General features: G+C 36.2%; 2 protein-coding genes and 1 long non-coding RNA gene across 6 annotated transcripts in view; 1 reads left to right on the forward strand and 2 right to left on the reverse strand.

The window, feature by feature from the left end:
- Nucleotides 1-65: 65 nt before the first annotated feature.
- LOC135774471 (uncharacterized) lies at nucleotides 66-13,201 on the reverse strand. 3 transcript variants are annotated; one of them, XM_065284600.1, is made up of 19 exons: nucleotides 13,036-13,201; nucleotides 12,855-12,907; nucleotides 12,652-12,741; nucleotides 12,251-12,375; nucleotides 11,993-12,133; nucleotides 11,845-11,913; nucleotides 11,547-11,729; nucleotides 11,327-11,423; nucleotides 10,861-11,078; nucleotides 10,543-10,696; nucleotides 9,742-9,950; nucleotides 9,540-9,657; nucleotides 3,060-3,268; nucleotides 2,833-2,947; nucleotides 2,066-2,235; nucleotides 1,882-1,979; nucleotides 1,521-1,651; nucleotides 820-865; nucleotides 66-188 (listed from the first exon to the last, which is right to left on the reverse strand). In XM_065284600.1, the coding sequence occupies exons 1-18, from the start codon at nucleotides 13,191-13,193 to the stop codon at nucleotides 831-833; spliced, it is 2,373 nt and encodes a 790-aa protein (XP_065140672.1). In that variant the 5' UTR covers nucleotides 13,194-13,201; the 3' UTR covers nucleotides 66-188; nucleotides 820-830. The 3 variants fall into 3 exon arrangements, with proteins under 3 accessions (XP_065140672.1, XP_065140674.2, XP_073670880.1); XM_065284602.2 differs by lacking the exons at nucleotides 66-188; nucleotides 820-865 and having other exon boundaries at nucleotides 872-1,651; nucleotides 11,327-11,420; XM_073814779.1 differs by lacking the exons at nucleotides 66-188; nucleotides 820-865 and having other exon boundaries at nucleotides 872-1,651.
- A 1,041-nt stretch (nucleotides 13,202-14,242) lies between these two features.
- Nucleotides 14,243-15,726, reverse strand: LOC135774472 (uncharacterized). The gene is made up of 2 exons (XR_010543692.2): nucleotides 15,468-15,726; nucleotides 14,243-15,006 (listed from the first exon to the last, which is right to left on the reverse strand). It is a non-coding gene; the product is annotated as an uncharacterized lncRNA (long non-coding RNA).
- Nucleotides 15,727-23,244: 7,518 nt separating this feature from the next.
- skic3 (SKI3 subunit of superkiller complex) overlaps nucleotides 23,245-25,118 on the forward strand; it is a 271,172-nt gene continuing 269,298 nt past the window's right edge. Inside the window, exons 1-3 of one of the 2 annotated variants that reach the window (XM_065284603.1) lie at nucleotides 23,245-23,320; nucleotides 23,530-23,623; nucleotides 23,835-23,978. In XM_065284603.1, the coding sequence (XP_065140675.1) occupies nucleotides 23,534-23,623; nucleotides 23,835-23,978 (234 nt within the window). In that variant the 5' untranslated portion in view covers nucleotides 23,245-23,320; nucleotides 23,530-23,533. Of the gene's footprint in view, nucleotides 23,376-23,529; nucleotides 23,624-23,834; nucleotides 23,979-25,118 lie in introns of both variants that reach the window. The other variant, XM_065284604.2, reaches the window with a different exon arrangement.

Genomic DNA, 25,118 nt, shown 5'->3' on the forward strand with positions numbered 1-25,118 from the left:
CTTCAAGACTGAAAATAAGAAAATGTCCAGGAGCAGGAGGCATTAATCATTTTAAACAAAACTTTTATTGAACATCTGTAGTGTCATCACAGCATAAGGTGACTTAGCAGGACAAGCCCCTTCCATTGGGCTGTCAGGTTCCACCTTTAGCTCCATAGCAGTAGTACGGTCAGTAGTACTTTTTATTGCTAAATTAAGCCAATAAAAGAATTAGAAATGAAACATCTGCGAATAAATCTTAGATATGCATTTATCAATCACAACCTATGGCAAAAGATTTACAAATACACATACATACAGTATTTATATACACGTGTGTGCGTGTTTAGTGCATGTGACGTTTTCTTGTAAATTAGCTTTTTTAATCAGGGTCACATTGTTTAGGTTGAGTAATATCACTTGGCAATGAAGAGGTTATTAAACAGTAATTGAAAATTACCTATTTTTCACTGAAAAAATCTATCATTATTCTAACGTTTGGTAAACCGCCTTTCCCCAGGGTTAAAAATTCTTGCACAGTGGCATTTGCGTGCCATGGTTAATTTAATTCCTCTTACGTGTACTTAAAAAAAAAAACAACAAAAAAAATTATATTATATTATATTATATTATATTATATTATATTATATTATATTATATTATATTATATTATATTATATTATATTATATTATATATATATATATATATATATATATATATATATATATATATATATATATATATATATATATATATATATATATATATAAAACTATTCATATTTAATTTAGACGCGCGCACACACACGTATATGTATAAATTTAGACACACCCCTTTACCTTTAATGGTGTCATCCCCCAACTGGCAGGGAAAGCCTTTTTTCACCTGTAAGGAAATCAATACATGGACTAATCTAATCTGTACACAAGATTAAGCATTTCATTGAACCTGAAACTCAACTCCTTTAGATGAACCTAGCACAATGAAGGCATTACAAGAATGTGCATTATATTTTTAACAATAGCAGTTCTAAGCAAGTGCAAGTTTTGAACATTAACAGAATGTTACGATAATAATTTCCTACATATAATAATCTATACTAACCCATTTTAGAATTACGGTTTAAAATCTGGAAATTACTCCTAGTGAAAGAATCATACATCAAGCACTGAGAACTCTATAGAGCATGTACTGGGTTATCTTGTGATTAAAGGACTACAGCTTCACAGCCCCAGTCTCCTCCACTTAGAGGCTATCATTAAGTTGTTCAGATAATAAAATTAGCGTTTTATGAGCATATTCAAAGATATCTACTATTAATAAGACCAGTCACTTCTATTGACATGAATGGAGGAGTTCACAAGGGTCAACATGGTCGCTCTGGTCCTGCCTTCCAGTAAAGAGAGCCAAACAATAAAGAATCCTCTGGTGAAGTGACATTGTGAATGCATGTTATCTGACAGGTCTTGCTTTTGCAAACATGGCGACGCAGTGTCATGACTTCATGAAAAGATTTTGGCATGTTTGTTATGTTGCTTACCTCGTTCTTCAAGATGCCTTATGTATGAAGTGGTTTTCTGTGCACGAGACTGTGGTATGGAAGAATGGGATGGTAGATAGATTGTAAGTGTTCGATTTCCATTTACTGGGTGAACACAGGCAAGAGGAACTCTGAACCACAGAAAAAGAGAAGATTGACTGCAAATATTTAATGTAACTCAAAAAGACATTTTCTCTCAAACTACAAAGATGTTTAAACTTCAATCTGTAAAAGGTTTACTTTTTTAACTGGCAGGTTTATTTCATCAATTAATAAAGTGTAAAACAAATGAGTTATCCTCATTTATTTGTATTCATCTCTCAAGTTTGAATAATAGTTTATACAAGAAGGACTTGTTTACCTGTAGTGTGGTTGAGGTCGGCTAAGTGGTCTCAGGTGTGAAGGAAAAGGGGGCATGTTTCTCACCTCATTTCTATAAATTGTCTGATCCCCATCATACTAAGGGAAACAGAAGAAGTGTTTACATTATAAAGCTCTGTTAGACAAGAAACATCAAATGTTCTGTGAATATTTCAAAAATGTACCATTGCAACAGTGCCACAAGTGTCTATTAAGAAGCTGAAAATGGCTCTAGAGTGATCGGTTTCCAGCGGTCTACAGGCAGGGTCCAAAAGGGCTGTGTGATTAGGATTTACTGGAGGAGAAACACCAGTTGTGTCCACCATAACTACCATTCTTCCATCAGGCAGACATACTGCAGAGAAAGACAAAAAATAAAGCCTCAACTAGACTGTTATACACATTTCAAAAGGGGTCATATTAGACTGGGATTAATATTGGAGAGTGTTTTATATACATTTCCAATGGACCATATCAGTCTGGCATATATTGGAAAGTGATCATAGGATGTGTTCAGGTCAAGCCATTTGGTATAAGCTGATATGTAGTAAAAGTCCCCCCCCCCAAAACACCTTATTTAGATTTCACACATTTCCATTAAACCTATATTGTAGTAGGCCTTCCATAAATCTCTTAAAACTGGGATGTCAACACAAGCCACAGCAGCTATGATTTGGATGATCTGTTGTTACAAAGTGGACAAGAGATGAGAAACTTCCGTGAGAGAAAACATTTGTCAAAAAATGACTTGGGCAATTAGTTTAGGAAGGTGACGATATAGTGCTTTCGATTCTTATTGCATGTTATGTTATTTTGTATTCTTTCTTTTTTGACTAGTGAGGAAGTTGTGTGTTTTAAATGGAACAGTATGTTTACTTAAACATTTTATAAGATGAAAATGTTTCCCATAATATGACCCCTTTAATAAAACATGCAAGTCTGTGCAATTTACCTAATAATTCTCTCACCGGGAACACACAGCGCTGCACATGAGTCTGTTCCTCTCCTGTGTCCAAGTGAACTAAACTCACAAGCACTCTCACTAACAGACCTTTTAGACCCAAGCCCTAAGAAAAAGAAAGTAGTAACTTAAAACTAGTTATGATGGGCATTGCATTGATCTTTTAGTTTTAACATCATTACATGTGATACAAGTGTACAAGATCAAGATTTCTGTACCTCATAGGCCATGCCTGGGGCATACAGCGGCACCTCCAAGCTGAGGTAGAGCTCGTGGGCATCCAGAGAGAATCCCCCCAGCTCCACCAGCTCCCAGTCAACTTTCATGCCTCCTATGGACAAACTCCACTCAGAGGAGTCTATATTACCATAGTAAGCCAGAGCACGCACACCCCGATTTGTACACTCTCCCTCCAACTTGGGCAGAACTGTGACAGAGACAAGAGGTAATTGTAGTACACAGAGAACATAATCATCAAATGAAGCCAAATCTCACTCCTGTCCTAATTGAGGGTCTTTTTTAAACTGCACTGTCTACCAACTATGTAAGGCTGTATCCTAAAGTCTCTTATGACTTGCATCCAGGCTACTTTGACGACAACTGGTCCATACAAACACCAAAAAAACTTGGTGTGCAGCCGTGTGCCTTTAAAAGTGGTAACTGAACAAGAAAGCACGCACATTGTTGGCAGTATCATTTGCTGTCTTTGGTTCTTGTGATAAACACTTTGTGCAAACTATTTTGTATTTTGTAGAAATCTGTAGAGTATAAAACAGTTGGGTGTGTGTGAAGTAATTAAAATAAACTGGTAAGGAAGTTGTGTCAATATATTTAATCTTTTGTTAAAAAAAGAATTAGGCCTAAGAGAAGTGCCCTTTTTTCACTTGAGCATCTGCCCCCAGTGCAGGTCTCTGTGCAGGTCCCTGCTTGCAACAAAAATATCTACAGGTATGGATTTTGTCCTACAGGTAGTGATCACCGACTGTAATGTGTCAGTGTAAATCCTGTAAAAGTAGGTGTGTTTCTAACAAAAAGAACATTATAATATATTATATATTGTATATTGTATATAGTGTATGTTGTATATAGTGTATGTTGTATATAGTATATAGTGTAGGTTGTATATAGTATATAGTGTAGGTTGTATATAGTATATAGTGTAGGTTGTATATAGTATATAGTGTAGGTTGTATATAGTATATAGTGTAGGTTGTATATAGTATATAGTGTAGGTTGTATATTGTATATAGTGTATGTTGTATATAGTGTATGTTGTATATAGTATATTGTATATGTTGTATATAGTGTATGTTGTATATAGTGTATGTTGTATATAGTGTATGTTGTATATAGTGTATGTTGTATATAGTATATAGTATATAGTATATTGTATATAGTATATAGTATATTATATATAGTATATTGTATATTATATATAGTATATTGTATGTTATATATAGTATATTGTATGTTATATATAGTATAATGTATAGTATATTGTATATTATATATTGTATATTGTACATTATATATTATATATAGTATATTGTATATTATATATTATATAGTGTATATAGTATATAGTATATTATATATTGTATATAGTATATTATATATAGTATATAGTATATTGTATATAGTATAATGTATAGTATATTGTATATTATATTTTGTTTATTATATATTGTATATTGTACATTATATATTATATATAGTATATTGTATATTATATATTATATATAGTATATTGTATGTTATATATAGTATATTGTATATTATATATAGTATAATGTATAGTATATTGTATATTATATATTGTACATTGTACATTATATATTATATATAGTATATTGTATATTATATATTATATATTGTATATAGTATATTATATATTGTATATAGTATATAGTATATTGTATATAGTATATAGTATATTGTATATAGTATATAGTATATTATATATAGTATAATGTATAGTATATTATATATTATATATAGTATATTATATATTATATATAGTATATTGTATGTTATATATAGTATATTGTATATTATATATAGTATAATGTATAGTATATTGTACATTATATATTGTATGTTATATATTGTACATTATATATATATTATATTGTATATTATACAATATACAATATACTATATTATATATAGTATATTATATATTATATATATAGTATATAGTATATTATATATTGTAGTATATTGTATATTGTATATTATATATAGTATATTGTATATTATATATTGTTTTTTATATATTGTATATTATAGTATATTGTATATTATATTGTATATTGTGTATTATTTTGTATATTGTATTATATTGTATATTGTAGGGGTGGGCCGATCCACTTTTTCTATTACGGATACGATTTCGATACCTGTATTCTGAGTATCGACCGATACGGATCCCGATCCAATACTAGTATTTTTCTTGATCCATTTAGAATTGTGTGTGTATAAACACATATATACGCACACATATACACACAAAACATGTTGCACAAAATCAGGAGAATATCATGTGAAGTGAATTTTTTTTAAAATGAGATACAAGTTAAAAGAATGTAAGTGTTCTTAAATATTTATTAATTGTTATTGAGTGGACATACGACTGAGCAAATAAATAGTTCAAGTACATTTTTACTTAATTGCGCAAACTGTCACAACATGAAAGACTTTTTAATCAGATGTTTAAAATACGGCTTGTGTGTGTGTGTGTGTATGACATATTTAAGTCACGCTACTCCAGTGTATTAACTCGGCGAGCACCAAACCATTCAGTTTTGTGACCTTAAATAGCTTCATATATGCATTTGTTTTTCGCATAAGGCTGTTGAATATATTAGAAAGATTTTGAATATAGTGTATAATAACATTTATGGTGCTTTTATAATAGTTTGACTTTTCTGTAGCATGACAGTAACAACCACAAGTAACGCACAGTATCGGATTTGGATCGGCCCCGTTTTTCCGATACCCGATCCAGCAAAAAAGGTCCGGATCGACCCGATATCCGATCCAAAGTATTGGATCGGCCCACCCCTAGTATATTGTATTATATTGTTATATATTGTATTATATTGTTATATATTGTATTATATTGTTATATATTGTATATACATATAAATATAAATATTTATATTTATATACACAATTTGATTGTGTATGTGGGGGGGCAACAAGACATTGTGCCCAGGGGCCTCCGAAATCTTAATCCGGGCCTGGAGGTGGTATAGGCGGAAGAGTGGGTATAAATTTTAACAAATGTATAAGTTTGTGATACGGAAAGAAAAGAAAACTGGAGATTCGGCACCTGAGGGCTGTTTCATAAAACTTGATAACAAAATAAGCCAGGCTTATTTTAGTCTGTATTATTGCCGGTGGATTTTGTTTCATTAAACAAACTTAAACTAGTTCAATCCCGGTTACTATGGAAACTTATGCTTGGAAACCAGCCTGGTCTGGGGCTTGTTGCTTAACTAGACTTCCATGAACACTGAACCGTGAATGCCATGATATTAATCGCTGACTCTGACATTTTATTTGACTTTATTAACAGTCAAACAATTAAAATGGCACACAGATCCAAAATCAAAAATTACCTGTATTGTGTATTGTAGTGTCCATCAATGTATACAATGTGCAAAGTAGTTGAAAAAAAGTGCACGATTACTAAAGTTATTGGCTTCTAAAGTAGGGAGTCGACTTTGAATCGCTGAAATGAGTCGTCATATGATTTGAATCTCCTGCCTGTCTTTATCCACGTAATACAAACATTATTATTATTATTATTATTACTACTACTATTACTATTATCAGGGTGCGATTTGTGAAAAAAACAGAGGGGGGATGTTTTCATAGGCGTCGATTTCGGCGACGGTGGGTACTCACCATATTTCGTAATGAGTCAATTTGTACCCACCACTAGTTTTAACTTTTTTGACTGTTTTCAGTGGTTATGAAGAGCAATATGAGAGAGAAATTTGGTAATTGTCCGACCTAACAAAAATCCATTATAATATTATTATAATTTTTTTATATATATTTCTAATTAAAATATTTATAATATCTTAGCTCTGATCGGAACAAACCCCGAACCTTACTGTCTGCTGAACTTGTGCAGAAACATCAAAATATAACCAGCTTTTTAAAATGGTTTTAAAACTAAACATTTAGACTATTTTAGCACAAATTATGAGCTTATTGACGATTTTTTATAATACTTGGCATAATGTGTTTCTGTCCACAGCACATTTCAAAACATTTTAATTCATAAAACTAAATCATGAGAACATGAACTTCATCACTGCATTTGCAGGAATTGTAAAATCTTTTTTCTTATTAACTCATGAACCAGCCTAACGCAATATTTTTACTCTAATAGCTTATCTTTCCCCACACATATGAACTGTGATCATGCACAACGAAAAAACACGCAAGAATTAAATCTTGAATGGCAAAACTATATGGCACAACGTAGTGTCAACTTAAACATAAATATGAACAATGTATGGATTGCAAAGTTAAACCATTACAGTAGAAACAGCTTTACTGCTGCTTTTAAAGTAATAACATAAACTTTACACCGCAATGCTGTGCTACAGTGAAATGATAGAAAAGACAGATGCATTACATTAGTCACGAACTGGACGCACCCGCGTCTCGCTAAACGCCTCATCTGCATTTATCATGTGTAACTTCGGCCATTCTCAGTGGGGTGACTGGGACACTAACTCTGCTTGTCATCATAAACAGATAATCAGATTGTTATGTTTATTCCCGCTTTATTAATATGCGGCTGAATATGCTGCCTTCCATCGTTTCGACACACAGCTCCATAACCATCTCGCAAGTGTTGATAGGCTATTACTCGTGAGGTGTAACCGGGTCTGTAACCAATCAGATAGCGCCGTGGGCGGGACATTGAGCAAGTCTGCAGAGTGGTGAAGACAGGGAGGCTGCGCGGCAGCTGTATCAGAGCCAGCCAAAGTAGCGCATTTTAAAACAAAATTGACTTTAATCAAACCACGGATCCGTGATAAGTTTTGTGATCCGTCTCGCCACTAGTGTAGTAGCACTGATCACTTTGAGGGGGCGGGGGGGGATAAATTTATCCCCAACGGGGATAATAATAATTAAGCAGAGGCAGGGATACATTGACCAGAAAGGGGGAAATCCCACGCATCCCCCCCGGCAAATCGGACCCTGACTATTATTACTATTACTATTATTATTATTATTATCCTACAGCCTTGCCCGGGACAAACGAAAACTATCACTGCTTTGCATAAGGCTGTTATTTTATCGTTTTATACTGTATAGATAAAGACTTGTTAATGTTTAATGTTCATTTAACTTGAAAAACTGTTGCCAGTAAATAACATCAATTTAAATCAACAGTAAGTTACTGACATACGGCTGCATAACTGCAGCTAATTTTTTACAGTGTGAGAATAAGGGGTGGTTTCCCGGACAGGGATTAGCTTAAGACAGGACTAGGCCTTAGTTTAATTAGGAAATATAACTAGTTTTGAAATTTGGGCATATGATGCTGGCCCGAGAATTTTTCGGTTTCTGTTGTATCAGCCCCCCCTTTTACAATGGGTGCATAGGTGCACTGGAACAATCCTTCCTAAAATGCATTAAACTTTTGTTTACAAAGACAATCTATTTGATCCACGCTCGACCTCTAGGGCTGCTCAAGAATAGCGTGCAATTATCTTGACTAGGGAAAGCTGGATCAAATTAGTTGGATTGCATAAACTTCATTAACCTTTTTTTAAACGACTTTAGCCTCGTCTTATTTGTTAGGTTAATTCAAGTCAGGTTTGTAACTTTAAGCCTTGGTTTTCCAAGCCAGTTTTATAAAATAGCCATCAGCAGAGAAAATCAAGACAAACAGTGGGCCTGATCAACCAAAAAGTCAGCCAAAAAGCAAGTATAACAACTTGATTACCATTATGTTGGGGCATTTAGGGCCCCAACCCTAACTGCAAAGTTGGGAATAGCAAAAAAGTTTGTTGATAATTAAGAATTACTGAAATGTTTAATCATTAACTCTGGAAAAAAAAGCAGCAATCATTTAAAGCAGTGGTTCTCAAACTTTTAAGCATCCTTGTGTAGGGTGCATCACTTCACGGCCCCCCTAAAGAAAATTGATGGCAAAACAAACTTCAAATTTCGATTAAACCAAACAAATTAAATTATATAGTACAGTGCTGTTGGTGAGTAACCTTATTTTTCTGTGTTTAACTAAAGAGAAGTTAAGGTAAATTAATGTTTGTTTTATACATTTTTTATGAAAAATATAGATAAACATAATCTCCCAAGGTTTTTGTCCTTCTAGGACTTTTTCCCCTTCTGGCTAAAAAAGTCAGGAGGTTTTTCTCCTAGGGGGTTTTTCAACCCCATGGAGTCAGCTGACATTGGCTTAACTTAGCACGCTCTTCTATACGTTACATTATTAATATGCTTGCTTGTAAAGTTTATTCATAGCACCTGTATTTGCTAATTATGTTGTCTGTCGATTTCACGGTTTCCCCCTGCTTCTATTAATGTAAAGCTGCTTTGAAACAATTAACAATTGTGAAAACTCCAAATGCATCTGTCATCTTGAACAAAAATGTTTACAGATTCTGAAATTGCCTGAAATGAATATGTGAGGGTACATAACATACCTACATCCTGGAGATCAGCTTCAACAATAGCAGAATGGTTGTAAAATTCTTCTTCGGGAAACAGAATAAACAAGAAGCCCACTGATAAAGTGTATCTCCTAAATCTGTCTCCCAAATACTAGAGTGGAGGGGGAAAAATCATTATGAAAAACATTTTAATAGATGCAAGTGTATTTGTAGTAGGAGTACAAGTGCCCATCACCTTCTGCAAGATTAGTGAATGTGTAAAAGGGATTTGAAGAAGGTAAGTGTAGGAGTTGTTAGGCAGTGGGTTATGAGAAACACGAACTCCAGTCTTGTCCATTTCCTTCCAAACCAAAGGCTGACCAGCTATGCTCAAATTCACCAGAGAAACATCAGGAGGTAAACAGCACAGAGATATTGAAAATTCTCCCTGTGAAGGTTCAGTCCCTTCAATGAGGAAAGAGAGAAACACCAGTTAAACGAACAATAAGTAGGATTTTCCCCCCATCTAGTGGTGAAATTGTATATTGCATTCAAACAAAAAGTGTTCTCTAGTTCCTAGCTTATCTAAATGCAAGTTGCAACTATGGTAGCAGTTATGTACTCAATCTTCTTGTCCGTTTCAGCTATTTCACATGATCTGAATGGAAACGCGGTGCGGTAAGGCTTTTTGTCCCTCTCTGCTATTATAGTTTTTCAATATGGCGAAACAACATGGAAGCCTTCTTGGACTTACCCATTCAATGTAAATAAAGATAAGAAATTCTAAGCTTACAAAGAAAAGTAGGTAGAGGTAATTTGACACCAATGAGGACATATTTATGAATAAAGACGTTGATTTTGACTAATAAAATACTTAAAACTACACACACAAATTACATGGTCCCTTTAAAAGGACAGCTAAATTTAGTCCCATCCTCAGCCAGCACTTAATGCTGGGCAACCCACAGAAAGAATTAAACTGGTTTGTCATATTCTTTCAAAAAACTTTATATTATTAAAAACATTAAGAAATCTAATGATATGAATTGTTTCTCACGGTTTACAAGTGTGATTGGTCTGGGGAGGTGATGTATTGAAAGAACTTTAAAGATTCGTTGTCGAGTAAGACTCCATGATGTATCCTCCCATTCCCGCATCAAAAACACATCCACAAAATAAGACTGAGAGTAGCGCCCATCAATCACATGACTCTGATGGAGACAAAAATTTTGTAACAACGCAACAAAAACATGACTCATTCATTTAAAAAAAAAAGAAAAAGCATAATATTTTGGTAATGCATACAAATTGATAAAACATTGAGATGAACATTATATCATAATATTTTACACTGATAGCAGATATTGCCAGATACCTTAATGAATCCTCCTTCAGCTCCAAAAGGAATACGGATCTCCCAAGTTCTGTTGTTTTCATGCATCACATAACCACGTTGGTGGGCTACACACTCAGACAGGTAGCGTCCCCCTACTCCTATCTTAAGGCTCTTTTCTATGAAGGAAGACTGGACCAGTCCGGGAAGCTCACGTGGGAGGGACCACAAGACATCTGAACCATCCATTCGGGCCTGATCTAAGGACATTGGAATAGAAAAGCTCAATTAAGTGTTCTAATATAACATTTTCAAAATGTACTACTGTAAAGTATGTATTGTATATTAAAATTCTTTCCATCTCTTTTTCTATAGTGTGAAGCCATATGAGCCTCTTTTAGATGCTCATTTAGTGATCTACACCACATATGCACTGGACCAACATCTAACCATAAGTCCTCTTTAGACACATAAATACCTGATAAGAAACACAACATTAGTAACATACTCATAGTGCAGGCCACAGACATGTCCACAGTCAACATGGTCCACTGGAGCTTGTAGAGGATTGTGGCACTGATCACCTCCACCCTAAACTCATCCTGCTACAATAGCAGACAAAAACCTAATGTCATTTTCATAGATTAAAGTAAAACTGACACCACCCACATGTATTACTGAATCACTGGTGTAGTTATTTGCCACACATTAAGTTTTTCCTCCCGGACCTGCAGCGTGTAAGCCAGTTTGGATCCGTAGGGACAACGCAAAAGGATGCGAGTGTCAGTGGTGTTTATGTGGTAACCCAACAGATGTGCCATTCTGACAGGCACGGTCTCCTCTCGCATGCCACCCTCCTCACTGAGCATTGGTATACGAAACACCACCCTCCACTCCATTAAACCTTCATTCTGCTCCCAAGATAAACAGAAAGCATTAATATTTATAGTTTTGTTGGGAGACTATGGGGGAGGAGGTGTTATTCAATTATTCAGTTGCATTAAATGCATGCATACACACTCCTACCATAGAGACTGGGGTCACCCACGCAGAGGCTATATGATTATCAGGAGGCAGCTTTTTAAGCACAGAGACCTGGGAAACAGAAGGTTTGATTGTAGGATGAACCCTAGGATGCTTTACTCAATTATCACAACAATAAAATGTATAAAACCTCCATGTAGTTCTCCTCACAGACGAGCTCTCGAGCACCCCACGGGACCTGAAGAGGGCAGGCAAGCAGTAATGGGTAGGATTTCTCTCCATAGGAGTCCTCATTTACAAACCACACAAGCAATCGGAATTCAGAGTCCCTCTGAAACCACAAACATTGCAACTGAAGTGTGTTAAATTTAAAAAAAAGTCAAACTTCTTTTAATTAGCAATCTGCATCATGTTATCGACCAGCTTCCATCAGTGCATCATGCAGTACCTGATTCTCCACCAAACAAGCCAGGTAGGAAACACGCAGCTCTAGGTCACCCCAGGGGTCAACAGCAAAAGTATAGCCACACTCTGCTGCCCACTGACCAGAAACTTCATGGACCTCAGAGCGTCCTGTGAGTAGACACAATTCACGATTTCAGTTCAAAAGCATTCCAATTACATGATATAGGGTATATTAGGGTAATGTGGAAAATCAAAGCTCTGATGTACACACTGCTAAATCATTAAACTGTGTTAGTATTAGAATTTTGATGTTCGGTTGTCATATAATTGAAGTCTTGTGTTGGTAATCACAAATTGCAAAAAAAAAAATTTAAACAGTCCCAGCGAACCATAAATAACTTTCACACCGGTGTGTACTACTTGTAGTTGCACATTTTTGATTACCTTGAACATCAAACCTAAATTTCTGGCCAAGGAAATTTGCACTGACAGCCAGCCAGAAATGTCGATCGTGACACTCTGTCCTAAACATACCTGACAAACAATGTCATATATGTATCATATAACCATGTAATATTTAGTTACCATTTGTATGCAAAAAACTTTTTTGAACCAGTTTAAGGTAACTTTTGAAAATTACTGTTTACCAATAGGTATGGAGTCAGGCACAGACATAGGGCATAAGCCAAATAAAATAAACCTGAAAAACACAAAAGAGAAATGTGACGCAACAACAAAAATATGAGTAAAACATTTGGGTAATTGGCGAATGTGATATTTTCATTATTAGGTTACATTTTCAGTATTGAAGACAAACGCAAAACTCACCATAACAAAGTCGCATAATGCATAATCATTCTACAAAATAGCTGCAAACGAAGATGCTCTTTGATAAAAAAAAATGTAATCTGATTTTTCAACATCAATTCTATCACAAAGACTTCCTTTGAGTTTTTCAATAGACAAACTGAAACGTGGCGATCCATTTTGACGGTGAAACGCACCTGTCAGATTGGCTTTGTTAATCAATTTGCACATCACGTGTTTCAAGCCGCGGTCACACCTGGGGCACGTTAGGTAAAAACGGTGCGCAACTTTTATCTACGGTTTCCAGGTTGGACGACATGTTTCCTGGAAACGGCGCGCACCGGTGTGCAACTTGGCTGCATCCGAAAACTCAGGCAGCTGACTAGTGATGGTCGATTTCGAAGCACTGCTTCATGAGGCTTCGAAACATTTACGAATCTTTTGTTTCGAATCAGTGGTTCGGAGCTTGTTTCAAACTGGCCAAAGTCACGTGATTATAGCAAACGAGGCTTCATTACGTCATAACTGTTTCAAACATAGATATCATATTCACCTTATTCCGCCACGCCCCTTTTTAATTCTTCGCTCTTCCGCATTTTGTCAACCGACTTCCGCTGCTAATATGGCACAGTGCATTCGGTGGTTAGTTTGGTGGTTAGAAGATTGTTTGTAGTTCACTATAACTTTAGTGAAATGACAAATATCGCTACTGCTGTAAATGTTTTAAATTAGGAGCACGGTTAAAACTTCATACGACGATTGGATAGTCTTATATTGTCCCATCAATCGTCTCGTGGTTAGACGATATGAAGCGGCCGCGACAAGTAACCTGGCATATTTAATTACCTCGTCCTGTCAGGAGTTGATGGAACAGCATTGAAAATTATTAAAAGTATGTCTACCAATATTTACACAGTGATTTCGTCTTTTTTATAGCAAATGTGCACCTTAGCCAGTCCAATAACTATTTTTTATGTGGTACCATGATAGAATTCATTTGCAAACTTGCCAACACTTATTCCTTCAAATCATGAGACTAAAATCCTTTTAAGTGGAATCTCTAAAGCTCACATATGGTTTAAGAAATTCCTTACAGATAATAACTGATCACACTGTAAAGGTTTATATAACTGCATGGCAGGTTACATCTGATCACATAGTAAATGTTTAATATAACTGCATGACATCTGATCACATTGTAAAGATTTAATATAAATGCACAACATGATCACATTGTAAAGATTTAATATAAATGCACAACATGATCACATTGTAAAGATTTAATATAAATGCACAACATCTGATCACATTGTAAATGTTTAATATCACTGCATGACATCTGATCACATATGAAGGTTTAATGTAACTTTACAACCGGTAAAGCAAGACCACCCTGCAATAAATTAAGACACAGCTTTATCGGAGTCATCAGGAGCTGATCCCAAGCGTATATCTGGAAGCTGTTGGTGTATGTACTGGTAAAGTGCTTGGCGACTGTGTAATGCATGCAATATCAACCCTGTGTAAAGCTGAACCAAAGATGGTTGTTTCTCAGCAGAGATATGTACATTTGTGCCAGCTCAACACATGAAGCAGAAGCATTGAAGCAGTTTCTCGGACAGGGTTTACAGGACTAGGCCTTAATTATATTAGGACATTTTAGTTTTTACAAACAAATCCTACAAAAAAACAAGACTGGTGCGCATCTTGTGACAAAACAATGGCACTAATATATGTTGAGGTATGTCAGTAAAAGGTGTTTTTAAATTATTGTAGCTCAAATATGCATTTTAGCCTGGGACCAGGATAAGCCCTGTCCGGGAAACCGCACCATTGTTTTCCCATATCAGATGTATGTTGCTTCAGGTTGAGTTGTGATTTTAAAGTGTAGTTGTGGTCAGAGACGGATAGATGCTCCCATTGTGTTTCTGCATCACATGTTGATTGTATCATCCTCACAGTTGTCCACTGCATCACTAAACATCAATGCATCTGTGAAAACAATATAACCATAAACATTTTTATGTTAGTATTTAAAATAAACTTGCATCATGAGAATTAATATATAAATGGCACCCATACTTAAACAGAACAGTGTGTAAGAGAGATGCATTAAAAAGAGACAGAAACATTATACACACAACCTTTAACTTCAGTGTTAAATAATACGTTGTTTAATATGTCATTATCAATATCTGAATGAGAAATGAACTGACATTCTAGCATCTGAAATCTCAGTAACTTGTAGGAATCACGTGGGCTACTGTAAGAATGCAATGTACTATAATATCTCGTTGTACTATCGTAAATATAAAAATATAGGTGGACAATTAAAACCATTCAAATAGTTGCATTTTATAAACTAACATTACTGATCTTAAGTGTATTTGTAGAACGGACATCACAAATCTAACTTTAGGCGAACGAGCACAAAGTTAGCTAAGATAGCTTACCTGAAACTGGCCACCTTTTCAACACCAGGCGTGGTTTAAAGTTACCGGAACATCGTAGTCGAACCATTACTTGGGATAAGGGTGTTCCTCAGTTGGCTTAAAATTGGTAAGAAAGAAACATAAAGGCGCTCGAGTGAGCTTTTTAAGCTTAACACGTCGCTTTCAGTCACTGCCTCAGCTGCTCATCGTCTATGCGGCCGGAAGAACGTTGACAAAATGAGCGAAATGGCGCCGCCCTTGTTGTCGTGAAAAATAAGGTGAATAGAAGACTAGATGCCCTATTGGCCGCTGGGGACTGAGAAATACGGCCGCCATCTTAAACCGGTCGTACTCCTAGTTTCGTTGCATGGCAGCAGATAAGATGCCAGAGCACCGTGGAGCATTTTCCTGTTCTAATCGGCAGACCATCGCAAATAGAGCCCGGAGGATTATTTTCACAAGTACTTTTTAACATTGCGGTACTACTGGTTGTATTTTGTGAATAGAATATTAACAGAAAATTGAGAAAGAGCAAAGATTATTGATTTTACTGTACTGAAATCGCAGCCAGCTAACGTTCGCTAGGCTATGTTTACTGCACCAGCCGTTGTTCACCCTGCAAGGAGAGGTGGGGTAAAGTAAAGTAATAATTACAAGAGTTTCTCTTTTGTGAGTATTGTGTAAGGCGCTATATACATGTCTATTATTATTATAAGGTGCTGTGAGCTGCGTGATCCGCCGAGCTTTAAAAAGCTAAGATGTCAACAGACATGCACGTTGTGCGGGAGGAACAGAGGATGTTTTCCTTCGTAGTAGGGAGGACATTGAGTAGACTCGGTTTGGAATCGACAACTATCAGTCTGACTCGTTGTCATTGGTTGTGTCTGTGTTTTTAAAGATAAGGCTCCACCATGTTGCCAAACTCACCTCTCTTGAACTGCAGAAAGGGAGCACGGGAAAGAAGCTCTGCAAAACAGTCCTCTTTCAGGGGTGTGTGTGTGTGTATGTGCGTGTGTGGGGGGGGGAGAGGGAGGGGGGGTTACAAATCATATTAAATTGTTTCTTCACCTTATTAAAAGGTCTTATTGTACTGCAACTAACTGTTTCTGCATCTTTGTCATATTTATAGTGTGTGATTTATAAAATATCTTATATCCTACATCACATATTTTCACGTCTGCTCACTTTATATCTTATATCAGAATATTTTATTACTGTTTAGTGAATATTCATTAATTCCTACTATGAACATTAAGTGGCGCTGTCCACATTAGTGTTTGTAACACTAATATTCTAAACCTAAATCTTGACAAACTACATATTGTTGGAAAGCTCAAAGAGTATAATTTTCATATTTTATTACAATTTGGGGAAAATTATGACATAGTGAGAGTCAGTTTCCAAAATGTTACGGGCCCACAGGTAGGCCAAATTTGTTTTTGCATATAACACTAAAACCCTACTCTAAACCTAAAAAATCATGACAAGCTATATATCATCTGAAAGCTCTCAGAATGTAGTTTTAATATTTCAAAACCTTTTTGCATGAATAATAATGCGGTGACAGTAATTTATTAGTTTGTGAGTATACAAGAGTACAAGAGTATGTGGCAGAATCTAGTGGCAGTTGTTTGTAAAACCATTAAAATTGTGACACAAACATAATTTTTTGTGATTTTAACTTGAAATTTGGATCACAACTACTTGAGACATATTGCTTAATGTTAACATTATTTATTGTGTGAAACATTAACTTTTATGTAATTTTATTTATAAATTAATATGTTACTGCATTATTTTATATATTAAAATAAAGGTAAACGGCTATAAAAATATTTATATTTAATATTTTTTACTTTCTAACTCATTTGTGAAAAACCCTAAATTGTCTTCTTTAAAACAAGACCAAGATTAGGTTTCTAGCCCAAAGAATCCCAGAGAAATATTCATTTAAAGATGTACATCACATTGTCAACCTCCACTCAAACGGGATTTGCGGCACATAAGGGGTTAAAATACGCCGAACCATGTGTCCTGTATCATAGCTCCATGAATGACCTTTGCAGCAAAAAAACCCGCGTGAAAATCAGTTCGGTATTCACTGAGATATGATTAATTAAATGCGCTGATAGCTCATTCCACCAGTCATACAGATTCCACTGAGTGGAGCGGGTGACCGATCTAAGATGGCGGCCCCATATCTCGCCGCGCCAGTAGGCAGTAGCGGTCGATAGGGCGTCTACCTATATGATGTCTATGGTTTCAAACCGTTTCGAAAATCCGATGGTTCACCACTAGGGGGAGTTGATCACATGACCAGTGTCTAATAAGTTTAGGTGAACTCGGGTCAGTTTTATTATGAAACATTTATCCTTCTGACTAATAACACTGCCATGTTGTCTACTTTTTGTTTTTAGACAGATTTAATTAAAAAAATGTGCATAATTAAAAGTAGTTAGTTTTATTAATTTGTTTGTCCTAAATAAAACTAAAAACACATAATACACTTTTAACTATGTCTTAATTAAGTTAAATAATTTTTTTAACATATTTTAATAAAAATCTTGCTATTATTTTGTAAAAAAAGTGTAAAATGTGTGGACAAATCTGCTTTTACACTGTTTTGACCAGCAGGGGTCGCAAATGTGGGTTTCAAACTGTTTCGAAAAACTGAATCAATTTTCGAAGCAATTGGTTCAATTGATTCGAACCTTCGAAAAGCTTTGTTTCTCCAAAATGTCCGTCCACGGTCGCCGCCATGTTACGTAAAAACGTCAGTTTGGAGCCAGGGCATGCGCAGAAGGAATCGTCCGTGGAGCCAGAGGCGGAGCCGCGGTATCAAACTTCCGCCTAAACGCTCGCGCGACCAATTAAACCACGCCAATCTTAACGACACGCCCCATTTCTATAGCATCAAATAACTAGCTAAAATGAAAGTTATCACAAAAATGAACACTTGAACATATATAAATGTGATAACAACTACTTAAAAGGACTAAAACTATCTTTCGGAAACTTTTATTGGAAGTGTAAATAATTTTTTTATTTAGAGCAGAGTCCCATTTGTTTGAATGGAGAGTGCGGGGTTATGACTTGTACTGCAGTCAGCCACCAGGGGGTGATCAAAGAGCCAGAGGCTTCACTTTTCAAGACTTATGAGGCACACCCGATCACTACAGCTGACTTGCCTCAAGATGCAGAGTGCATTTACATGCACAGTCTTACGCCAATTATGCTCAATAAACTGATAACACGTGTACACGTAAAACGGTTTTCTTTAATCGGGGAAAGCCCATAAACGGCGTAAGCAAAAACCGATCGGCACTCAATGAGTGCGTTTACATGCACAGAATAAGCGGATAACTATCAAAAATCTGCTTATTATAGAAAACTGTTTTCATGCGTTTACATGCAAATCAATAAACCGGCTATGCAGACAACTGCGTTTACATGGGACTTGGAGAATTATCAGTTTTCTCGCAGGCAGTGACGTCACCACCTATAGTAGGGGAGAGTGGGGTAAAGTGAGACATCGGGTAAAGTGAGACACCCCCTGTATCTAGGCAACGGAACACATTTGTGGTCCTATGACCATTATGTTTTTAAGCCCCTCAAATTTCCCCTTGGCCATGAAGGACAGGACCTCATGCTGGTGTGGTTAACATGTTTTTTTCACAAAAATATATTTTTTGCTTGTAAAAGTAAATTTTCTTGCTGTCAACTTAATCAACTGTTGTGCCAAAGCAAATTGATTCAGGTAGAAAAACTTATATCACACATGTTTATGAACTACCAACATATAAAACCTTGTGTTGATGCTAGCTGAAGATTAGCCTGAATTTCCAAGAGAGAGAGTTTTTTTCCAAAATGTGGTGGTGGGGTAAAGTGAGACAAATGATGTGGGGTAAAGTGAGACACGAGGCACAAGTTCAGTTTAGTCTAAAACATATTTTAATGTAATATTACATTACATATGTTTTATTTTTAATGTTATAAACATTGCAGAAAAACCATTATGCCTAGTCAATACACCAGGAAGACAGCCTGGGGAAAAACACCCCTTGAGGAGATGGAGAGTGCAGCTGCTAAGGTCAAGGAAGGAAAGAATTCTCTAATGCTATGTACACACCAAACGCGAGGCATCATGGTACTGTGGGTTCACACCAGACACAAGTTCAACAATTTGCGCAAGTAGATTACATACAAAGTCAATGCAAAGACGCAATCAGACACGTCCTCGCATGTGGCGATGCGAATGACGTGATATGGGTGGCGCGTTTTCCACGAAAACACGCGCTATTCACCGCAAACATGTCTTCGCCCAATTTGAAAATATTCAACTTGAGCGAAAAATTCCATTACACAATGTTAAATCCTGCGAGTAATCTAGATCAAGTAACGCACTGCCCCGCATTTGGTGTGTACGTAGCATTATTCACTCTAGATTACTCATGGGATTTAACATTGTGTCATGCAAATTTTTCTTTCGAGATAAATATTTTCAACTTGGGCGAAGACATGTTTGAGGTGAATAGTGCGTGTTTTCGCGGCAAATGCTCCGCTCATATGGCGTCATTCGCATCGCCCCAGGCGAGGATGCGTCTGATCGTGTCTTTGCATTAACTTTGAATGTAATCTACTTGCACAAATCGTTGAACTCACGTCTGGTGTGAACCCACAGTAAGTGCAGCTACAAGAGATAGAAATATTGATAGATGGTTCTGATTGTCTTTTGCGCTGACCCGCAGACACTAGCTGGCTCTAAGGGTCCTTTGTTCTGACCCCCAGACTGCGTTCTAATCTAACTGGTTCTATATGTCATTTGAATGTTAATTAAAAAAATTTGAATTGTCGGAGCCATTGGTCTACAGTGGGCAGCGCTCCGACATGTGGTGCTTTCACACTTTCTGGGAGTTCGATTCCCGGCTCGTGGTCATTTGCCGATCCAATACCCTTCTCTCCTCCCTGTACTTTCCTGTCCTCTCCAAAACTCACTGTTAAATAAAGGCAAAAACTGGCCAAAAAATATAACTTTTGAATTATGTTATGTTGTATTTGATTTTGGTTCAGAGTTACTGTACTTTCAAGTGTTTAGAAAAATAATGTTCCTAATTGACCAATCCCCTTGATTCTGTTACTAGTCCAACATTAGTTCTGGAATGTGTGGTTGTCAAGCTAGCCGTCAGGATTTTATCTGTTACAATATGTGCTGTTATGGTAGTTTCAGAGTGTAAAAAGTAAGTGGATCAGTTTACCCCGAGCTGGTTCACTTTACCCCCTTGATTTTTCTGGTCTGTCTCAGTTTACCCCTAAGCTGGGGTAAAGTGAGACACAAGACCACTTTTTTTAAAACAATCATATTTTCACTGCTCTTCATCCTGAATACATTCTGGTAATTTCCATAGCTAGGAAACATCCTGAATTAATTGGAAATGTGTAAATTTGACTGATATATCATTTTAGCTCGCTTAGAGGGGAGCAAATGTAAAAAATGTCTCACTTTACCCCACTCTCCCCTACATAACAGTCGATCAAAAAGCCAACGGCATATCTGTCTTAAGCTGTACTGTTGTATCTCTTCTCTTGTCTACAGAACCAGTAAATGTAACATAAGCTTCTATTTTAACAGTTTCTCTGCCAACTGCTTTAGTCGAGCGGAGACTTTTATGCGTTACTCTGCGCTTACTTCCGCGTGTGACGTTTATCTTTCATACGCGGAGACATGCGCACATGGACAAAACCGTGAGAAAGCCGGTTAAGGTGTTTACATGCCACGCGAAATCGGCGTAATGAGCAAAAAACTACCCGTGCCGATCGGTTTTTGCTTACGCAGTTTATGAGCTTTCCCCGATTAAAGAAAACAGTTTTACGCGTTTACATGACCCCACGTGTTATAAGTTTATTAAGCATAATCGGCGTAAGACTGTGCATGTAAACGGACTCAATGACTTCGGAGGCATGAAGGCAGCTCAGAGAAAAGCTTTCGGACACTAGAGGCAGCGTGTTTGAAATATAAACAAAGAGCGCCTTTGTGATAACTAATCACACATTTGAAAACTACATTACTAATTTCTTGCTAGAAATGCAATTAAAAGCTGTAAAGTGAAAATATACATTTACTTACACTAAATTTGTGCTCCGTACCATCCACTTTCTTGACAGCCATTTTATTTTTTTAGAACTCGACCAACATTATCTGACTGCAAAAAAAAAAAAAAAAAACATTATCTGACTGCACAACCGGAGAGAAATATCCAGATTCAGCCCCGCACCGCCACGATTCAGGGCACACGATCCAGGGTGCTCTTTTCAGGGCAGAATTCGAACCATATGGTTTGGCGGAACTGGTCTTACCAGAGTTGTGAAAAACCATCATTTCTTTGCCTAATTAAATAAAAAATAATTTTCTCATGGATTTTGATATAAATACTAAACATTTGATTCATATGGTACTAAAATATATTGCCAAATATACATATTTCTTTTTAACATAAATTGTTATGTAGATAATTAAAGGAATAGTCTACTCATTTTCAATATTAAACTATGTTATTACCTTAACTGAGAAGAGTTGATACATCCCTCTATCATCTTAGTGCGTGCACGTAAGCGCTGGGGCGCGCTGCAACACTACAATAGCATTTAGCTTAGCCCCATTCATTTAATGCTATCAAACAGAGATAAAGTTAGAAGTGACCAAACACATCAACGTTTTTCCTATTTAAGACGAGTATTTATACGAGCAAGTTTGGTGGCACAAAATAAAATGTAGGGCTTTTCTGACGGATTTAAAAGGTTAACTATATTGTATGGCGGAATAGCACTTTTGGGAGTACTTCGACTCGGCGCAGTAACACTCTCCCTCTCCCATTACGAAAGGGAGAAGGGGAGCGGATTTTTCAGGCGAGTCGAAGTACTCCCAATATTGCTATTCCGTGAAATATATGGGAAACCAAAATGGGACCCACATAAATTGTCCATGTTAAGCCCATGGAACCCATGCTGCCTAGCTAAGACCCACGTGGGGCCACATATCAATGTTGGCTGGGTACGGGCCGGGGTGACATGTATGCAACGTTCAAGTAACAGTTAGTTTAGAAAGAAGAAACTTGGGAAACAGGAGAAATGATGTTGTTCAAGAATGCACATTTGCCATTGTTTATTAAATTAGTAAGTTTAGGATAGGGAAACATGAGACTGTTAATGGTGACGACTTGCAGGGCTCTCAAGTTTTACCAATAGTTTGGAGTGAGATATCAGGGGAGGGATTTTTGCGACAGTGACCCCTCTGTCCCACCCAATTCTCAAGTTTTAGCTAACGGTTTAACTTTGCCTAATGTTTTGTAAACAAACCGTTAATGAGTCCCATTGACTTCCATAGTATTATTTTTCCTACTATGGAAGTGAATGGGGCTCATTAAAGGTTTGGTAACAAACATTCAGAATATCTACCTTCGTGTTCTTCAGAACAAAGAAATGTATATAGGTTTGTAAGAACATTTGAGTGAGAAAATGATGACAGAATTTTTTTTTTTGGGTGAACTATCCCTTTAAAGTGCCCTATTTTCAAACAATAGTTTTGTACATAATACAAAGTTTCTACTTTAGTACTTAAGATAATCTTAAAAACATATATGAAAGAGTATTTAATTTCTTAAAAGATACTTATTTAATTAACACAATTTAGGTCACTACTACCATAATCATAACGTGATCCACACTCCAATCCAGTAGGTGGCGGGAATGCACCAGTTAAGATTGGTTTGCCAACCGCCATTAACCTCGAATAGAAGAAGAAGAAGAAGAAGCGAAAGAAGAGGAAGAAGAACTGTCTGTGCCTCTGCCTCACTTGCTGAATTAACACAATCTGTGCTGTATGTACATTTTCTGACGTTAAAGAAAAATAAAGTTTGTCCGTACATTAGTATGGTAATATGACAGATATTTGGTGTTTTTTTATATCTGTTTTCGGTTTACCTTATTTAATCAGTCTTTATCTGAATGTCATATTACTTTTGCAGACGTATTTTAATGCTGCGGCTATGTTAACGTCTGGCTGGTCTGTCTTGTCTTATTTAAATAGGAAAATGTCCAGAAAAGAAGTAAAAACTGAGCTAAAACGTGCAAGAGACGCAATTAAAAATAAGGAGTTTAAAGAAGCTCTAAAGCATTGTAAGGTGAGTGTTGTAAGGCATGAAGGCTTTTTCTGTATTTTGCTTAACGTTATATAACGAGAGATCTGAATCTCAAACATTTCTATTAGTGGTTTGTTATCAGAACATTTTTTGCATGGGTGGCAAGTACATTTTTTAATTCTTTCTATTAGCAGTATTAACTGTACAAATAATAGTTTGGAGGATTGTAATCTGTAATGTTTCTTTACTCCAGGATGTTCTCAAGCTTGATAAGAATAACTACAATGCATGGGTGTTCATTGGAGTGGCGGCCTCAGAGCTGCAGCAGCCTGATCAAGCCCTGGCAGCCTACAGAAAAGCAACTGAAATCGAGCCAGAACAACTGCTGGCATGGCAGGTATATCACATTAAATGCTCTTTCATTAGAGCTCAAGAGTTTATCACAATGTGGTGTTTATTCAAGACATCTAGACTCTAGTCTAGATTGTATTTTATCATTCGCTCAGATTAGTGGGTGCTTCTCAATTCTTATTTGTGCATACCTGTTTCCTTTCCTCACTTTCTTTCCTCGTGTCTTAGCTCCAGGGTGCGATTTGTGAAAAAAACAGAGGGGGGGTTTCATAGGTGTCCATTACGGTGACGGTGGGTACGCGTACTCACAATATTTCGTCATGAGTCATTTTGTACCCACCACTTTTAACTTCTGTCCATAATAATTTGACTTTTGATTCGATTTTTTGACTGTTTTCACTGGTTATGAGGAGCAATACGAGAGAGAAATCTGGTAATCATTCTCCGACCTTAACAAAAATCCTTTATAATATAAATTTTATTTTTTTAATTTCTAATTAAAATATTTCTAATATTCAGAAATGCGCTCTCCGCACACGAGCTCTGATCGGAACAAACCGGATTCACAAAACATTCTTTAGAAGAAAAATCTCCTTAACGCCATTTTTATCTTAAATTCAAGCTTAAGAAAAAAGTTAAGAATATTTGGTATTCTCAAAAAAGTTTCTTAAGAAAGTTCTTATTTTTTTCCTTAAGTATGTTCTTAAGAAAAAACTTAAGAAGAATTCCAATTCTGGAAAATAAACTGTTTTAAATCTTAAAGTTAGGATAACCTTACAGTAGTCTTAAATCTCAAAATGTATGATGTTTTATAAGTTAATTTGATTGTTTTAAATGTGACATTTTGTATTGTGTAGTCTGAAATTGCAATTTAATCTGTTTACTTTACATAGAGAGGAATTTCAGAAGTTTAATAGCTTACTCAGTAATATGTCATGAAACACAAATAAGTATTAGTGTTAATATTAGCAAACATTTAACTTCCTTTTGTAATACATTCATTGTGAAATTACTTAACAACCAAAGGTTGCTCTATGCGGGAGGCGAACCAATGATCGCTCCATCATGGGAGTCGAGCGCTCCCAACCCGCAGGTACGCAGCGCTTCACCCTCCGCGTCAGTCTCTTGATTAGCGCGGTTTGCAGGAGATGAAGCCGTAGGCACGGATAGTGAACCACACACGCCC

Source organism: Paramisgurnus dabryanus, chromosome 5 (assembly GCF_030506205.2).
Source record: "Paramisgurnus dabryanus chromosome 5, PD_genome_1.1, whole genome shotgun sequence".
NCBI classification, from domain to species: domain Eukaryota; kingdom Metazoa; phylum Chordata; class Actinopteri; order Cypriniformes; family Cobitidae; genus Paramisgurnus; species Paramisgurnus dabryanus.